The sequence below is a fragment of the Cheilinus undulatus genome, linkage group 3 (genome assembly GCF_018320785.1).
Source record: "Cheilinus undulatus linkage group 3, ASM1832078v1, whole genome shotgun sequence".
In the NCBI taxonomy this organism is placed as follows: Eukaryota; Metazoa; Chordata; class Actinopteri; order Labriformes; family Labridae; genus Cheilinus; species Cheilinus undulatus.
The window spans coordinates 5,411,866-5,429,739 of NC_054867.1; the positions used below are offsets into that span (position 1 = coordinate 5,411,866).

Sequence of the window (17,874 nt, forward strand, 5' to 3'; positions counted from 1 at the left end):
GAATATACCTTTGAGCAGAAAAATCATCTTTTTGTAGCTTAAGAACTAAAAAAAGGCTTATCAATATGCAATTCTAACTTCGTGGCATTGTGATGTATCTTCCTGTTGACTTTATTCAGGCCATTTCTCATTTCAATTTTCCTAATGAAATTATTGTGACCTGAAACATTCATTTAACATTAGGACATTAATTTTCAACTAAATGTTAGTTTGGGTGGGATGCCGTTCTCCATATGTTTTGCATTATGGGTTGACCCCACCTTCACATCTAATGTTTTTACAGGACAAAGTTTAACTGGGTTTAAAAAATCTGACAAGAGCAAAGAAACACTGCAAAGAAGAAAGGCTGAAGATCAGTAACTAACTAGAACTTCGTCTAAAGAAGGTTGTCTGCCTTTTTGTCGAAGCTGCACTGCTATAATCTTACTTCTTAACCAAGATGATACGTCATCACCAGGCAGGATGACACCATCATGACTTGCCTCTAATGGTCTAATTTGTGCCCTTTTTCATATTTAAAACGGATACAGAAATGTGTTTAAATGAGAATTCCTGAATCGGACAGCAACTTAAGTTCTTTATATCTTGTGTTCAGTTTGATTAGAAAAGGGTTCAACTCTGACAGCTGTTGGCTTAGTTACGTTTATCGTATAATTTAACCGTTGAGACTAAGAAAACATATAAGACATAATCCTCAAATAAAGAGAAGACCATAATAATGGTTATATAGTTTATAAAGAGAATTAGGCGGCCAGTTATTAATAATTCCAGGGCCCTCCTCCTGGCTGGCTGGTAGTTCTTGGTGATGCTGCAGAGCTGCCTCTTAGCCTAGCTTAGCATACTCAGTGGAGCTAGCTTAGCGGCTAACGTTACCTTAGTCTTGACACGACTCTTGTCCCACGCCGGTCTCAGTTCTTGGATAAGCTTCATCGCCCCCTCCGTCACGTTGTGTTCGTCCACGAAAACAGGAATTTTTCTAATGACCGGAGACCCCACGGGCACGTGTATCTGCGTCTCCATCCTGCAGTGGTTTATCTGCAACGCTAATCTCCGAGCCCTTCACAGATATTTCTAGAAAATGCAGCATGCAGGTGTTGCTTGGTTTATAAGAAGCGAAATTCTGATGTGTTTTGTGAGTTACTTTAGTTTCGCTTTAAAGGTTCTCTTTCTTGCTCGCTGTGTCAGTATCAGTAAATGTAAAGCAGTGAAGATGTGCGATTAAACTGCCGGGTACGGAGGCTCGTCGCCGGTTTTCTTGGGAGCAGTCAGCCAACGGTGCTGTTTCCTCCTACTTGGCTCCGCCCGCCCGGGATCATCCGATTGTACCGCCGGTTGAGGCGCAACGCAGCCAAGCACGCCCATTATTTCCGAACATATCCGAGTACACCCGAGCACAGCCGAATGAGATGAGGCGATTTGTTCTGCAAACGCTAGGCCAGGAGTGGGCAACCAGCAGCCCGGGGACTACATGCAGCCTCTTCCCCACTCAGTGCGGCCCACAAGTTAATTTTACAACACAAAACTGTAACATGGGGACACTTGACAAAATCTCCATGAAGAGATAAAAAAAAAACACAATAACCTTTGACTATTGGTAGATGTTGATTTCTTTGTAAGAAATTGCAAATATAATTTGCTTGAATTGTTTCTGTGACTGTTTCTGTAATTATTTTGTAGCATTACTTAAAGCTTAAAAAATGTTAGTAGGCTGTTCTTTGAATTTTTTAATGGAAAAAAAATTAGTATAATGATGAAAACCGTAATTTGTTGCTTTTGTGAAATTATGAGATAAGTTGTCACCTTAGTCTCATTAAAATTGATCATCATATGTTCAATTTTGTCCTTGTTATTGTAAGATTACAATTAATTTGGCCCTGTGAGTAGCGAGCGTTGCCAATCCCTGCACTATGTTGACATTCTGCAGTCAAGAATATCCTCAATGGGTAAAATATGTTTTTTTTTAAGGCTGCTTTCAGACCTTGATCATTGCATTGTGAAAACGAAACAGCCCATGGGGGGAAATGCAGCAGTGTATCATTTCATTACTAGAATCTGAACAAAGTAAATGAGCTTTGGGTATGAAAGAAACATTAGTAATAATTATCAATTTATAATTTAATAAATCAATACTATCCCTTCTGTTGTTACCTAATGGTCAAACTTTGTGATAACATGATTTTCACAGTTATTTGGTTGCAGTACCAATATTCAAAGTAGCTCAAAGGTTGCAGTTCTTCCTGCTATCTGCTTTTACTGGGCTGATGACTCACAGTCTGCTGCCAGACTCTATGTACTAAGTCTTTTAGTGCCGGCCATAAAGGACAAAGCTAGAAACATTGGGAGCTTAGATAATTACAGGCCTATTGCACTTGCCTGTTTGGCATCTAAGGTCCCAAAGAAGGTTATTTTTTGGTCAGAAAACTCAATATATCTGTACCATAGATAGATAGTTCGGCTTTAAATCTAAATACGACATGGATCTATGTAATTATGCCCTGAAAGAAGCTGTCCAGGTTTACTGAGGAAAAATTTTGAGGTAAATTTCAAGCGTTGTTGTAAAAGGTCTAAATACTAATGTGATATTTCAGTTTTTTATTTTCAATACATTTTCAAAACATCCAGTTGGCAGTATTGAATTTAAAATACTTCTGATAATCGCTTCCATTCATGCATCTTTCAGGATTCAAAGCAGTTTTCACACCTTTTACTTTGGAACCCACCCTCATTACTTGCTCCCCCTGGACATAAAGCAAAAAGCGAAACATTTCATCAAAATTTAATTTCTATTATCATTGATTTTGTTTGGAAACCGATGTTCAAGTCGATACAGCTCCAGGGCACCCATCAAAGTTTCACAGAATATAAAGAAATACAGGAGAAAAAGAGAGAGCACTCAAACAGAGTCACAGGGTCTGATCACACAAGTAACGTTCATGTTCATGAATCTAAAAGCAGAAAAAGAACTGTTGCCTGGCGGTAACGTGCCTCTGCAGGGTATACAATAGTCTTTTATTGCCAGACAGTGAAAGCACTGTGGCGGGTTAAAGAACAAGGGCTGGGCTGGTTTCTATGAAAGTGTGATTCCTAGAAATCTTAAAAGCAGGGTATGAAAATAGGGCTTAATAACACAGACCTTTGACTTCCAAAATCCAGTAACTTCATCCTTCAGACAGGGTGGAAATTTCTGAAAAGTTGATGAAAGTCTCTCTAAGCATTCTTGAGGTTCTGTCTTCTCAAGAAATACCTGAAACAGACAATTGAATGGACACAACTCCAGCCTCACTATTGCTAGTTCAAACGTATTAAAAAAAAACAAAACAAGAAAATCTTTGTGCAGTTTAAATCCTCATCAAAAGTTAATAGTAAAAGTGTCTTAGAGATACAGGTATCAGCTGCCTGCTGATGTTTGATAGGTCTGTTGTGACAGAGTTTACATTTATTGTCAGGATAAATGTAAGGGTTTTTAGGCTCTACAAAATTTCACCCTACAGTCATCATAGTTGACTCTATCATTCTTCTAGCTTGACTCTGGCTGCCCCCCGACCACCACCTCTCCAGCCCTGGGTTGTGGCACACTGGGCCTCATGATGAATCTTTAGCACCCTGCATGCCCTGTATATACATGACTGTATGTTTAGTTTACAAACCGTGGCATAACAAGGAAAATACTCAAATTAATTGGCAAAGCTATGGCCTGTTGATACAATTAAATACAGAATATCTACCTGTTCACATGGGGAAATCCAGCCTTGTGCTACACACATGCCTGCCTCTGCTGAACTCACAAGTCCAAGTCCCAAGCTGAGCAGCACAGGGTTTTCATGTAATCTTCTTGATAAGTTTGTATAATCTAGGTTTCACAGAAAAAAGACACCAGATAAAGGAAGAAAGTGCATGAAAAACTCTAAAAACACTGTAGGAAAGAACAAGTGGAATGAAGAAAGACTAAAGCACAGGTGTCAAACTCAAGGCCCAGGAGTCAAATCTGGCCCATGAAATATATGAAACAATTAAATCCGGCACCCAAGAGGATCTTACATTTCTGTTACAACTGGCCCATCACTGTGAGGTCTGCAGATTTCCTCAAGTATAAAAATGTGAACTTATCCTTGATGATTTAAGGTATCCTTGTTAAGTCGCAAAATCTGAAAAAGTGAGGAGTAAAAATATTTAGATAAGAAGTCAGGAAAATAGGAAATAAATAAATTTGTGTTTAATTTCACATTTTCAATTTAGCATCTCACAATTAGGACTCTAACTTAGGATTTAGACTTTTTATTTCGTACTTTGAGAATTTCATCTCAGAATTTTGATTTCACATGACATATTTTGAGCTTTAAGATTCATAATTCTAAGTTTTAAGTGATATTTTTACCTTTTAACCAGTTATTTTGAATTTTACCTCATATTTTCAACTTTGACTGTATAATCCCATAGTTTGACCTATTACACTCACAATTTAAAATTTTGAATCATATTTTGACTTTCAATTTCATGATTACAAATTTAATTTCAAATTTTGACCTTTTACTCTCATGAATTTGACTTCTTTCTAATATATACACCATAAAAAAAACATTATATTTCAATTTCAATTTCATGTTTTGACCTTTTTGAACTGATACATTTTCTTTTCTCAGATTATGAGCCTTTAAACTTATCTTTTTAACTTTTTAAATGTCAAAATCGTTTATCAGCTTCCCGGTCAGGGCCATGGCCTGTCTGTGTGGAGTTTGCATGTTCTCCCCGTGCACGCGGGGGTTCTCTCCGGGTACCTCGGCTTCCTCCCACTACCAAAAACATGCTCATTAGGTTAATGGTGACTCTAAATTGCCCGTAGGTGTGAATGTGAGCGTGCCTGGTTGTCTGTCTCTATATGTCAGCCCTGCAATTGACTGGCAACCAGTCAAGGGTGTACCCCGCCTCTCGCCTGATGACAGCTGGGATAGGCTGCAGCCCCCCCCCGCGACCCAGAACGGAATAAGCGGTATAGAAAATGGATGGATGGAAAATCATTGATCATTAGTGCTAAGTTTGTTTTTTTTTTTTTTTGTTTGTTTTTTTCATTTTTTATTACCGGTTAAACAAGTTTGACAGTTTATGGTTAAAAAGGTGACCCTGTTAGGCCCCCAGGTTAGTCCTAAATCCAGAATCTGGCCCCCTCTGTGATTGAGTTTAACACCCCTGGACTAAAGGGAACTAAAGATGACAACAGAAAAAAATGGCCATGTTGTTTAAGGAGTTAATGAACAAATTTAAAAAATCTTTTGTTTTCATTTTTTTCTATTTTTTTCTGAAAATGATGTATTATTTTCTGACTCCAACACAATTATTTTCACAAGGTAGATCTATAATTTAGTGTCCAAGTATACCTAAAATGACCCCTAACATCCCCCTACATGGAGCAGAGTTGTGATTTTTGATCTGACATCTGCTCAGCAAACATGAGTGATAACACAGGCTACACATGCATTATTATCATTGCTGTCATAAAACACCAACATCGTCAGACTCAAATGCTCTGAGCTGATTGGTTGATAAAATGAGACCACAGTCTTTGCACTCCTTCTGTGGTAGTAGCAGCTCTCTGCCAGTTGGTGGCAGTATAGGGATAAAAATAACAGAGCAGTGCTGGTGACACTCTTGACAGATTCTTAGAATCATTTACCCCTTATCAAAAGTATACCTCCTAGTTCTGAATCATAATAAAAAGGATTAGTGTTGCTATCTATCAGAATTATTTACAATTGATCTCGTCTGAAAACACCATGACATCTTTTAAACATTAACTCAGCACTTTAAGTGCCAGTTAATTCAGGTTATGTGCTCTTGCTTTTGTACACAATTTTTGCAAACAGTTATCTGTGACAGAGACGTGCATATTCCAATCATTTTTCTCATGAAAAATGATAAATAATCTGACTACATTAGAATATGACTGATCTATAATGGAGTTAAACATAAACCAGCAGAAACCCAAACTCATTCATAGCTCTGAATATAAGATAAGATAATAATTTATTGATCCCCAGAGGGGAAATTCTGACTATAATCCTTATCAGTCAAACAACATATGACATAATGTCACCTGTCATAACAAGCTGATAGATCTTTATTACAAGGACAGAAATGTACAAACCCTGGATCTGTAGCCATGTCTGTTGTGTCTTATTCTGATCTCCGTTCCATATGACTCCTGTCTGTCTCTGAAATCTTCATTAAACAAGCTGCCAGTTTACAATAAAGATAAACAACCACGGACATCCGGCCACATTAAATCCGCTCAAACTTGTCTATACTGCTGCAAGCAAACACTCAACAGCACTGATGTGTATCTGTGTGTGCAGTAAACCGAGGCATGTAAACAAGTCCACAGGAAGTCCTCCGGACATGCATCTGTGATGTTTACGGTTAGTTAGTGATGATAGGACTGACAACAGATACAAGTCATGTGTCCATAATACACTAACTGAGGCAGTCAGTGTTTATGCATTCAGACTGCCTGGCCATAATCCAGTTAGTCCTCCAGTAGATGTTATATGCTTCAACCTAAAATAATATGGGGAAGTTTTCCTTTAATACACCCCATAAGAATAAAGTGATGACCTGAGATTTGTAAAAACAAAGTAAAAAGTAAAGCTAAAGAGAAATTGGCATTTTAAAGATTTAGCAATAATCCAATTTTTTTATTTATGTATTTTTTATTTATGTTTTTTTTCCATTAATTTATTTATTCATTTTGTATTATTTATTTATTTAATTTATTTCTGTCTAATTTAATTAATTAATTCAATTTCATTATTTATTTATTTATTTTATTTATTTCTGTCTAATTTAATTCATTCATTGATTTTTATTTATTTATTTTGGGGGGGGGGGCATCTTTCTGATTAGTTATGTTGCATCATTATTCCCACCATTAAAATGTTACTTGATGTATATACATTTAAGCAAAGCCATTGATTTATATGCACTGAAATTTGGAAGCTGATCAATAACATTGTCTATTTCATTATTATTATTAAAATTTAAAGGATTCACTAAGGAGCTTTTTCCTTTGTCAGAGAAATTGGACAATGAATAGAGTTGGAAACTGGGATGTGAGAGTGGGGGGCTGACAAACGGTGAAAAGCCACAGTCCAGACTTGAACCCAGGCTGTGTAAATGAGTCGCAACCTAACCTCTAGGCCATCTACACCCCACTTTTCCCCTTATTTTGATGGGGGAAAATCTTGTTTTAATCTCTGTTTTTCTGATACCGAAATTATACCAACATGACCATAGAAGGAAATGCTGTAACAATAATGTTTTCTCTAAAGCCAGATAAGAGAAGATCATAGTACTGCAAGGAACATGGAGCTTCAAGGAGGAAGGAACCTCAACCCTAATTCCTGAAGTCTATTTCAGAGTTCCTGGGACAAAAACAATGAAAAAAAAACATTAAAAATGTTTAAAGGTGTGCAAGAAAAACTGTGTGCTGCCAAGAAGTTTATCTCAAAGAGTTATCTAGTAGGGATCCAGTAGCCCACTGCTGTAGACCATGAGCCCAAGTACAGAGGCTGTTGTCCTCAGCTGTGGTCTGGGTTCAGTTCCAGCTCCATAAATAATTCTCCACACTCTCTTTTCTCAGTATCCCCTTCTACCCGCTGTCCTGTCTGTCATACAAAATTACGAAACCCAAATATCCATCTTAAAAAGAGTTTTGTTCACACCATAAAGTTTCTGTGTCATTCTGTCTCAGGGGATGGGTGTAAAGCTCCTTAGCCATCTCCAAAGAGTTTTATTTACATACACAATACTGTTCATGAGGCATGAATAACTTTTTCATGAGCAGACAAAACTTTCTTGTGAGAACAAGAAACTATCTTTTGAGCACTGGTTAGTTCCTTGTGTGGCACCAGAATAAACAATACTGCTACAACGCCCCTTGTTTCCACATACTATGGTTAGTAGGGTAGGTCAACCAGAAGCCTATTCATTCCTATGGGAACCTCTGTGTGGTCCAACCTGCCTGCCAAACTCCTCCCCTTTGTTTTATTTTGATCCAGAATGTGCCTCGAGTTTACTGAAAAAATGTAACTTTTTTATTGCGGATAGACCGTGTGGCAGTGTGCCAGCTGACCAAGCAGCTAACTAGATAACAGACAAGGAGGAGTCACGTCTATCAGCTTGATATGAAATCTAGTCAGATTAGCAACTTAGATATGAAATCTATCAGGATTTATCAGTCAATATGAAGTGCTGTAAAGATTGTTTGGGTAGTTTCTGATGTATTTAAACATTTAAGTGAATAGTTGGAAGGGATGGTTAGATTTAAAGTGTTATTTAAAATAAAAATGAACATTTGAATGGCCAAAAAATTTGCTTAGCCTGTTCAGCTGTTCATTTGTCTTTTGCAATTGCAACTTCTGCAATTATTTATCAATATGCAGGATTAGTCCTGTTTCATCTCTAATTCCAGTAACAGAAAATTCTTAGCTGCTTCATGGCAAAAAACTGAACAATATTATCCTCTCCCCAGTGGCTACATTATCCACTTTTTATACAGCTGTAGAAAAAAAAAAACTGCACTTCCTTGTGTTGGACCCTAGGGGGCATCGTCTGTATATCTATAGATATATGGACATCAGTCGCATACGTATGTGGAAATGAGGCATTAAAGACCCTGTAAAGTGAAAAACAAAGTTTTAGTCTTAACAAACTAGATATGTTGGAATATGGTAAACATGTGAAAACACTGAGATCTGCATGTGACTGAATTTTGAATTGAGACCTTTAGAGAGTTTTTCACCTGTTTCCTGGTTTGGTTTTATGTAGGCGGGGCTAATATGTGGGCTCATGATGTCACAAGCCCACAGTAGGGAATGACCCCACCCCTCTAACACTACAGCATAAAAGACAGAGCAGTTCATCTCAGTCCAGTCTGTTGTTAGCTGATGTCACTGCCTTTATTGAAAGTTAACAGTCAGTTAAATGCTGTTTTTTTGTTCATTGTGAGTTAAATTTGCCACATCTATCCACCACAGTGGTCTATGGATCAGTTAAAGCATCATAACAGAGATTTTACAGAGGTGTTTTTCAGTCCTTATACGTTTCCCACTCATTACAGACATTTCTTCTCCATATAAAATGAGTAATGCTTTATGCTTTTTGTATGTTCCTCTAGAGCTATATATTACACTCTAGAAAATCCTGCTGTCTTTCCATTTATAAATGGAAAAACAACAAGACATGTTTGCCTATATTTAAGTATAGATTTAGTTTTGTAATATTAAACTGTTGTGAACATAAGACAAAGACCAATGAGCAGACAAGATGACGTGGTAAAGTTAAAGAAGTTTATTTAACAGAGAAATGGAGAAACAGCAAAAAAAGGGATGAAATGGCGTTAGATAAGGCAGATAAACCTCACTGAAAACTGGTTAAACTCAAAGGTTGAAGAGGAGACAGGTTACCTGATGAGAAGCTGCAGTACACAGGTGTCTGAATGTCAAAGGAGGTCTTGATTGCCAAGGATTAGCTGCAGCTGTGACACCTAACGAGCTGCAGCCGTGACGGTCCATGAGTGACGGCAGCTGAATTCAAACTTGAGGGGGTGTGGTTCAAGTTTTACTCCAGCAGATTTTCATCCACGTTTTTAATTCAACTCTGGCAGCAATAAATACACTTTAAAAAAGAGTACATTTTACAATTTTTTGAGTAAAATATTTGTAACCTTGGAAAAATTACTCCACAGACTTTCCGGTGTATTGGCTTTAGGAACAATTTATCCCCACCACCTCATTCTCCTCAAATGACAACGTTGGTCAAATCTATTCTCAGATTCGGCACAATCATTTAAAATTGGAGCTTTGCAAGCTGGAGTTGCCTGATGACAGACATGGAATCAGGCCAATCCATCAGGGTTAAAGATGCAATACTTAAGAACTTGTTAAAATAAATAAATAAATGATATAATAATAAAAATAATAAAATGTATTTTTAAAAATGGTGACCTGATGCAGTAACCTAATTAGAGGCAAAGGAGCTTCATCCAAGTACGGAGGCAAGAACATACAGCTGAAAAATGCAGAAATCTTGACTTTCTGAACTGTATTTTCATAAATGCTCTCTGTACTTTGTCAGGGCTCCTTTTGCACGAACTTCTGCATCAGTGCAGCATGGCATGTAGGCAATCAGCCTAAGGCACTGCTGATGTGTTATGGTGACCCTCAGCTTAAAGACCCTGTAAAATGAAAATAGATCCATATTTAGTTTTTTTGTATGAGAGCTCACTGTGTGATGAAACCCAAGGTCAAATTTTAGTCAAATAAAACATCTCTTAGTTTATAAAATTAAGCTTAAAAATCATGAAAAATGAGGCAGTAAAATCTGCTCCAGGATGGTGTGGGCGTGTTGAATGAGCTGAAGCCACGCCCACTCAGGAAAAATAAGATCCTCTCAAATTAATAAAAAGCTATAATCTGAATTAAGGAAAGCATTCACACCATTGACCTTTGCTGATCTTAGAAGAAAAGACAAAGTCAGTTTTCTGGCTCAGATCTCTGTTATGATGCTTTAACTGATCCATAGACCACTGTGGTGGATAGATGTGGCAAATTTACCCCACAATGAACAAAAAAAACAGCATTTAACTGACTGTTAACTTTCAATAAAGGCAGTGACATCAGCTAACAACAGACTGTTCTGAGATGAACTGCTCTGTGATTTTATATTGCAGTGTTAGAGGGGTGGGGTCATTCCCTACTGTGGGCTCGTGGCATCATGAGCCCACATATTAGCCCCGCCCACATAAAACCAAGAAAAACTCTCTAAAGGTCTCAATCCAAAATTCAGTCACATGCAGATCTCAGTGTTTCCACGTTTACAGCAACCATATTCCAACATATCTAGTAATTGTCTCTTAGGACAAAAATTTTGTATTTCACTTTATAGGGTCTTTAACATGATGGATGAGAGATAGGTGAAATGGTCTTCAGTGTCGGAGTTAGTTGACAGTGTTAATGCATTCAGTGTTAGTTCAACTCTGTAGAGAGTCAATTGATCCAAGCACTACACACTGTCACTTCAAATCTGGGTTATGGAGTTTTCTAGTGAGATGAAGCTTCAGGAAGCACTGAAGCTTTCCAGCAAATCGATTCAGAAGAGGATTCATTTCTCGAGGCTTCATGTGCACACGAAACCACCTGCAGGCCAAAGTGTGTAAAACAGGCAGCTGTGATCCTAACCATGTAATCTGTGATACACTGTAGTAAGTAACAGCTGCTGGGATGACTTTAATTTGTTCATATCAATGTATTGTATTTTAAAGTGAGTTTATAATGACTGCTATATCATATGTATGTATCATAATAAACATAGGTAGTGTCGTATTATATAGCTGTCACATTCCCTGGTTGATTTAGTTAAGTTTTATTTTTTCCCTCATGTTTCCAGTCTTGTCATTTCCCGTTTTTTTTTTTTTTTTTGTATACTTACCTTGGGTTTTTTTTTTTTTTCAGATCACTCCTTCCTGCCCATCCCTACCAGGTCCCTGCACCTGTAATCACCTCATGTGTTTCACCTGTTTTGATTGCCTGAATTGCTGCACCTGGTGATCCCCGCCTGGTTGTCTTCCCTCTCCTAGTGTATTTATACCATTCACTTGCTTCCCTCTGTGCGAGACTGTCTTGTTCTACTCCTTGTGTGCATTACTTTCCCTTTTTCCCTGATAGAGTCCTCATGTTTAAGACCCAGTTTCTGACCTTAGTTTTCCGAGTTTGCATGCTGTTTTTGTGCTTTTGCCTGGGATACTGTCCTCCTGTGTACTGAACCTTGCCTCCATTAAACAGATTGAACTTTTACCTGTGTTTGTGTCTGCATCTGAATCCTTTGTCTGGCATTTCATGACAATAATAATGGCAGTAGGGGTATTATTTGTGTTCTGTGTCACTTTTGGAAAATGGCATTGGTTAAAGCAGGCAGGGCACAGTGAATGTGCTTGTGAAACTTGGAATATGAAAATGAATATGCTTACTAGGACAATGATGTACAGTACATGGTAGGTTTTATTCATTTTTATGTAGAAACAATAGTTTTTCAGCTGTGTTTGGGCTAAGGCGATCTCTATTCTTAGAAACCACTTCTCCAGCCTTTGAAAATACCCTTTCACAAGGCACTGATGAGGCAGGTGTACACAAATACCCAACAGCTAGTCTGTGCAAATGCTGGTAAATCATCTTCTGCCTGTTCCAGTACTCTTATGGGTTCTCCCAATGTTCGGCTCAGACAAGTAAAGCTGGACCTCAATGGTAGCATCTGCTGTGACATTTTGTGTGCACCTGGCCTTCATGATAGTGTGGTCCAGGTGAAGCCACAGTTTGTTGCCTGAGAAGAATACACAGATCATGATAGTGAATGTTTAAATAATCAAAATTGACCTTTAAAACCAAAATAAAAATTACCTTGGGTTACAGGCTGAACATCCTGTGGCGTTGTTGCCTGATTGGATTGTTCAGGGGTGCTGACCTCATTACAGCAGCACACTCTGCAGTTAGCCTTTTTACAGCTTCACTCACTTTTGTTGGACTGAAAAATCCAATGGTCTTGAACCTGGGATCCAATAGTGTCGCTGATGACATGATACTCATGTCATTAGCGACACTATTGACATGATACTCATGGATTGCAGGGTGTGGAGCCTCTCCCTCAGCATCCTGATAAGGTGGCCTCCCATTTCCCTTGCCACTGCAACTGCTGTATCTGTCACATCTTTTTGGAGAGACTGTTCAAGCATCTTTAACAGTGGTAACAGCCTTAGAGCCTGAAACATTCTGTTCTGCTGAGAGCTCCACAGTAGCATCACTGAAGGGAGACAACAAAGTCAGGCAACAATGCTGAACCTCCCTGAAGTCAGTATAGGGATATCTGTTGGTAGGCTTGCTAAAGCCGCACCCACTGGCTCTCTGAGCTCCACCAAGCGTTGCAGCATTTGGTATGTGCTATTCCAATGCGTCTCTACTTCTTGAATCAGCTTCAGCTTTGGCCTCCCCAGATGCTGCTGAACCTGTGCAAGCTTCTCCTTTAAAAAATACAGATGAGAAGTTAATTCAATCACTGCAGCATTAACACTAACAAAATAATAGTGTTTTGAAAAACTGGAATAAGTCAAAGAATGTACCTTAGCAGTAGTGCTGCATCTAAAGTAGCAAACCAGCTTCCCTGCCTTGGCCTTGGATGTCACAAAGCACAGGGGTTTGATCAAGAGCCTTCTTGACCATCAGATTGAGTACTATGCAGCGCAGATATTGTGACAAAGCCTCAGCCCTCGTCCACAGGCAAGCATATTGACAGCACCATCAGTAACCAGACATGTCACTTTATTTGTTATTCCCCATACTTCTATTAGGGAGGCTTTCACACCAGCTAATTTTTCAGCAGTGTGTGAGTGAGGAAATTTCAACACTCTTAAAAGTATCGAATCTAGCCTGATGCTGTCGTCTACAAAATGACACGTCACAGCCAGGTAAGCATCCATATTAATGGAAGTCCACATGTCGGAAGTGAGGCCACTTTCTGCACTTCAGCCTTCTCCTTAGCTGTGGTGTATTTGGCCTTCACCATGGCCTTTACAGCCTAAAGGAAAGAAAACAGTGCTCAATTGTCGGATGTACAATTAAAGTACTCATTCCCTTTATGCATGCACTCATACACACCTGTCTTGTTGGTAGAACATAGGTAGGATCTAGTTTGGACACAAATGCCCTAAATCCCACATCATCCACAATACTGAAGGGCTGGATGTCCTTCACTATCATGGATATTAAGGCCTCACCCAGCTCTTGTTTTCTGGTGGCTGGATAAAAGAAAATATATGGAAATATAGTTCCTGTTACTTGCCTTTCATATGCACAATAAACAAAAGTCAACAAGATAAAATTATGATATCACTGTAATATTTTAATGACTTACCTTGGCTGGGTGCACCTCCAGTTCCCTCCTTATTTTCATGCAAGGCACGGAAATGCCTTAACATGGATGAGGTGTTGTTGTTTTATCCCAACTCCTTGGAACACAATAAACACCTCGCCTTTGAATTAAAGAAGAAACAGTGAAAAATACTATTCTTGAAAAGCAAACTTGATGCATCTGTAATAATGTTAGAATTAGCTTACCTTATTAGGAGTAATCAAATCAAAGTGTTCCCACACAGGGGAATCCTCTTCTTCCTCGCTGGCTTCATCCTAGCAACTCTCCTAACTCTCCTAACTCTCCTATCTCTCCAAACGCTCCTTACTGTCTAATTCTCCAAACTATCAAAACTGTCCAAAATATCCAAACTCTCCAAATCTCCTATCACAACCACACATTTTGAATGGAACCTATGGGGTTTATATGGCTGTCAAACCTCGCACCAAAATCTGAACCACTTCCCGAACCAGTCACGTGGTACAGCCGGGCAGCGAGGCTTTGGACATCACCAATGACATCATTCACATGAAACGATACAAAACTCGGTATGCGCATTGCAGAAATAGTCCTGCCTTTCCCAAACACTTTGTATGGGAGGTTTTAAGATGAATGTGAAATTAATCCCATACAATGATTAAAAGAAACAGCCATCAGGTTGCAGTGTTCTGTGAGGAATTCTCAACATCTTCGACTGCGGTGTGGTTTACAGGAAGCTAAAAAGGAAGCTTCCTTCTAAAGAATTCCTCTTAAATTTGATGCATAGGATTGAAACCATTCAAGACATTAAAACTAAGCTGGCTAATGAGTGTGTGTTTGTGTTGGTGTGTGCATATGTGATTTTTTTTAAAAGCATCTGTTTGAATGTCAGTTAGGTTTTGCATACAGACGGGCATGCATGCTGTGTTAAAGTCTAAGCTTTCTATCCTTTAGTAAATCACTCTCAGATAATTTTAGATTTTAGATCACAGTGTGACGTGTCCATGTGTGTGCTTTCACACCCAGGAACTGAATGTGAAGGCAGCAGCTCATATCCACAGCTCTACCTGTAGCCACATGTCTCATCTATCCCTTTAAACCTTATCCTGCCTCTTCAGCGGCACTCAGGAATGCAGTTAGCAGTTGTTTGTGTGAGGATGGATAGGTGTGGATGCTTGAGTGGGTGGGTTGCTAAATGTGTATGCATGCAGTCATGACCTTATGCACAGGTGGGACAGCTCAAAGGTAGAATAGTGTGCCTTCAATATCTCAGGAATGAGGAAATGTTTACATTGTCACACAGTGGAGGGGCTGTTTACAATGTGGCTCACACACACACACTGACAGAGTGACTCCTATGCTGCTTCTTGTCTAACCTAATTTCTCATGTCAAGGCTCATGTTGACATAGTCCTCATTTATCACAGACTGCATGATCAGAATGAGTTGGAGTGTTTGGAGGAGCTTATATTGCTCCATGCTAAGAGTGTTTGCTTTCACATGCATCTAACCAACATTTGACACAAACCCACACAGAGGATGTGTGTTGGTGTCTAAGTTGGCAGATGTCCTTTGGTGGCTGAACAATGTGCAGAGTTTATGATCTACCACACCACCATTGAAGAGAAGGTCACTCAAGGACGTCTGACCATCTGGGCAATAAAGGTTAGAGTTTGTTTCACTGGAGTGGAGGACTAAGACAGCCTGTACATGTCTACTTTAAACTCCCGTTTGTTCTCTCTTTGTCATCTGTTAGACGCTATAGTGATACAAGGATCTGGCTGCCTGACCACACCAACAGAGACTGTAATGACACTGTATTCAAATACATGTACTTTGATATGGAGCTGGCCCCTTATGCAGCTATAACAGCCTCCACTCTCTCTGCAAGATATTGGAGTGTTTTTGTGCCCATTCATTACGTAGAGCATTTTTTGAGATCAGGCACTGATTTTGGACAAGAAGGCCTGTCTCGCAATGTCTGTTCCAGTTCACCCCATACGTGCTTGATGGGGTTGAGGTCAGGGTTCTGTGTGGGTCAGTTCTTCCACAACCAACTGATTATACTCCTAGTTTTGTGTACTGTTGGAATAGTACAGGTCCTTCCCCAAACTGTTGCCACAAAGTTGGAAGCATAGCATTGTCCAAAGTGTCTTGGTATCCTGAATTATCTTCCCTGGAGATAAGGGGGCTTATCTCCCAAGTCCTGAATAACAGCCCCATACCATTAGCCCTCCTCCACCAAACTTCACAGTTGGCACAAGCCTTTAGGCAGGTAATGTTTTGCTGGCATACACCAAACACAGACTTGCCCATCTGACTGCCAGACAGAAGTGGGATTTCTCACTCCACAGAACACGTTCCCACTGCTCCACAGTCCAGTGTCTGCTGGGCCATGGAAACCCATTCCATGAAGCTCCTGCCTCACAGTTTTTGTGCTCATATTAATGCCAGTGGAAGTCCGGGAATGCAGAATGGAAATTTTAAACACTATCTTATTGCAAATGGCATCCATCACAGTACCACACTAAGCACTTCAGAAAGACCCATTTTCAAAAATGCGGCTAGGTGCTCGATTTTATATCTGTGGCAACAGGTCTGATTGAAATGGCTGAATTCAGAAATAAACAGGAGTGGCCAAATGCATTTGTCCATATTGTGCATCTACAGTGCTTAACAAATTTATTAGACCACCTGTCATATTTGTCTCAAAGACCATCCAGCATCATGAAGTGCTTTAATGCGGACTCTTTCATTTTCACTGAGCTCTCAACATTTTACCATTTTGAACAGGAATGAGGAATTTCAAACTGAATTCACCCAAATTTGAGCCGGCTCACTGGGCTTCTCTGAGAAGTCAGAAATTAATCAAGCATATCATTCAACCGTTAAAACTCAATTTTCTGTTCAGGAATGCAAGTAAATAACCATAATTTGACATATCAATCAAGAAATGATAATGTGCTTCAATATTTTTTCTGTTTTTTTGTAAATCAGTGAATTTGAAAATTCATGGATAACAATAATAATTCTATTTTAGCATTAAAAATATCATCTGGGTTAAAGAGCTTCTACATATTGGTGTATTAACCATTGCAGAAACATAAAAAATGATTTTGGTAATTACCAATGCTGTTAATTTAGGGCAGCTGTGGCATAAACCTTACTTTGGTTAGGGTGGTCTAATAAATTTGTTAAGCACTCTACATACCTATGCATTTTCAGTCTTGTAACTATAAACATACATATGTCAGTAAGGCAAGAAAGTTTGACCAAAGTTGATTGAAATAAAATCATTCTTTAAAATTGGCTCCCATATAAAATAATCTTGTCTAGGGCCACAGAGATGTTAAAGGAGCAGGCCTGCCAAAGCTGGCCCAAGTTCGCTCATAAGTCTATTAGCACATGCAGGTATGCTGAAGCATTCAGAGTTCCCTTCACTGGAACTGAGAGGCCAAGCCCAGCTCCTGAAAAACAAGCCCACACCATAATCCCCCCTCCACCAAATTTTACACATGGCACAATGCAGTCAGACAAGTACCATTCTCCTGGCAACTGCCAAACCCAGACTGGCCCATCAGATTGCCAGATGGAGAAGTGCGATTCATCAGTCAAGAGAACGCGTCTCCACTGTTCCAGAGTCCAGTGGTGGCATGCTTTACACCACTGTATCCGACGCTTTGCATTGCACTTGGTGATGTATGGCTTGGATGCAGCTGCTCGTCCATGGAAACCCATTCCATGAAGCTCTCTACGCACTGTTCTTGAGCTAATCTGAAGGCCACATGAAATTTGGAGGTCTGTAGCGATTGACTCTGCAGAAAGTTGGCAACCTCTGTGCACTATGCGCCTCAGCATCCACTGACCCCGCTCCATCATTTTACGTGGCCTAACACTTCATGGCTGAGTTGTTGTCGTTCCTAATGGCTTCCACTTTGTTATAATACCA

The 17,874-nt window shown here is 39.3% G+C and overlaps 1 protein-coding gene across 1 annotated transcript in view; it reads right to left on the reverse strand.

Moving 5' to 3' along the window:
- Positions 1–1,268, reverse strand: part of etnk2 (ethanolamine kinase 2) — a 30,612-nt gene extending 29,344 nt beyond the window's left edge. Inside the window, exon 1 of the mRNA XM_041783481.1 lies at positions 874–1,268. Within this exon, the coding sequence (XP_041639415.1) occupies positions 874–1,020 (147 nt within the window). The 5' untranslated portion in view covers positions 1,021–1,268. The remainder of the gene's footprint in view (positions 1–873) is intronic.
- Between the last annotated feature and the right edge of the window lie 16,606 nt (positions 1,269–17,874).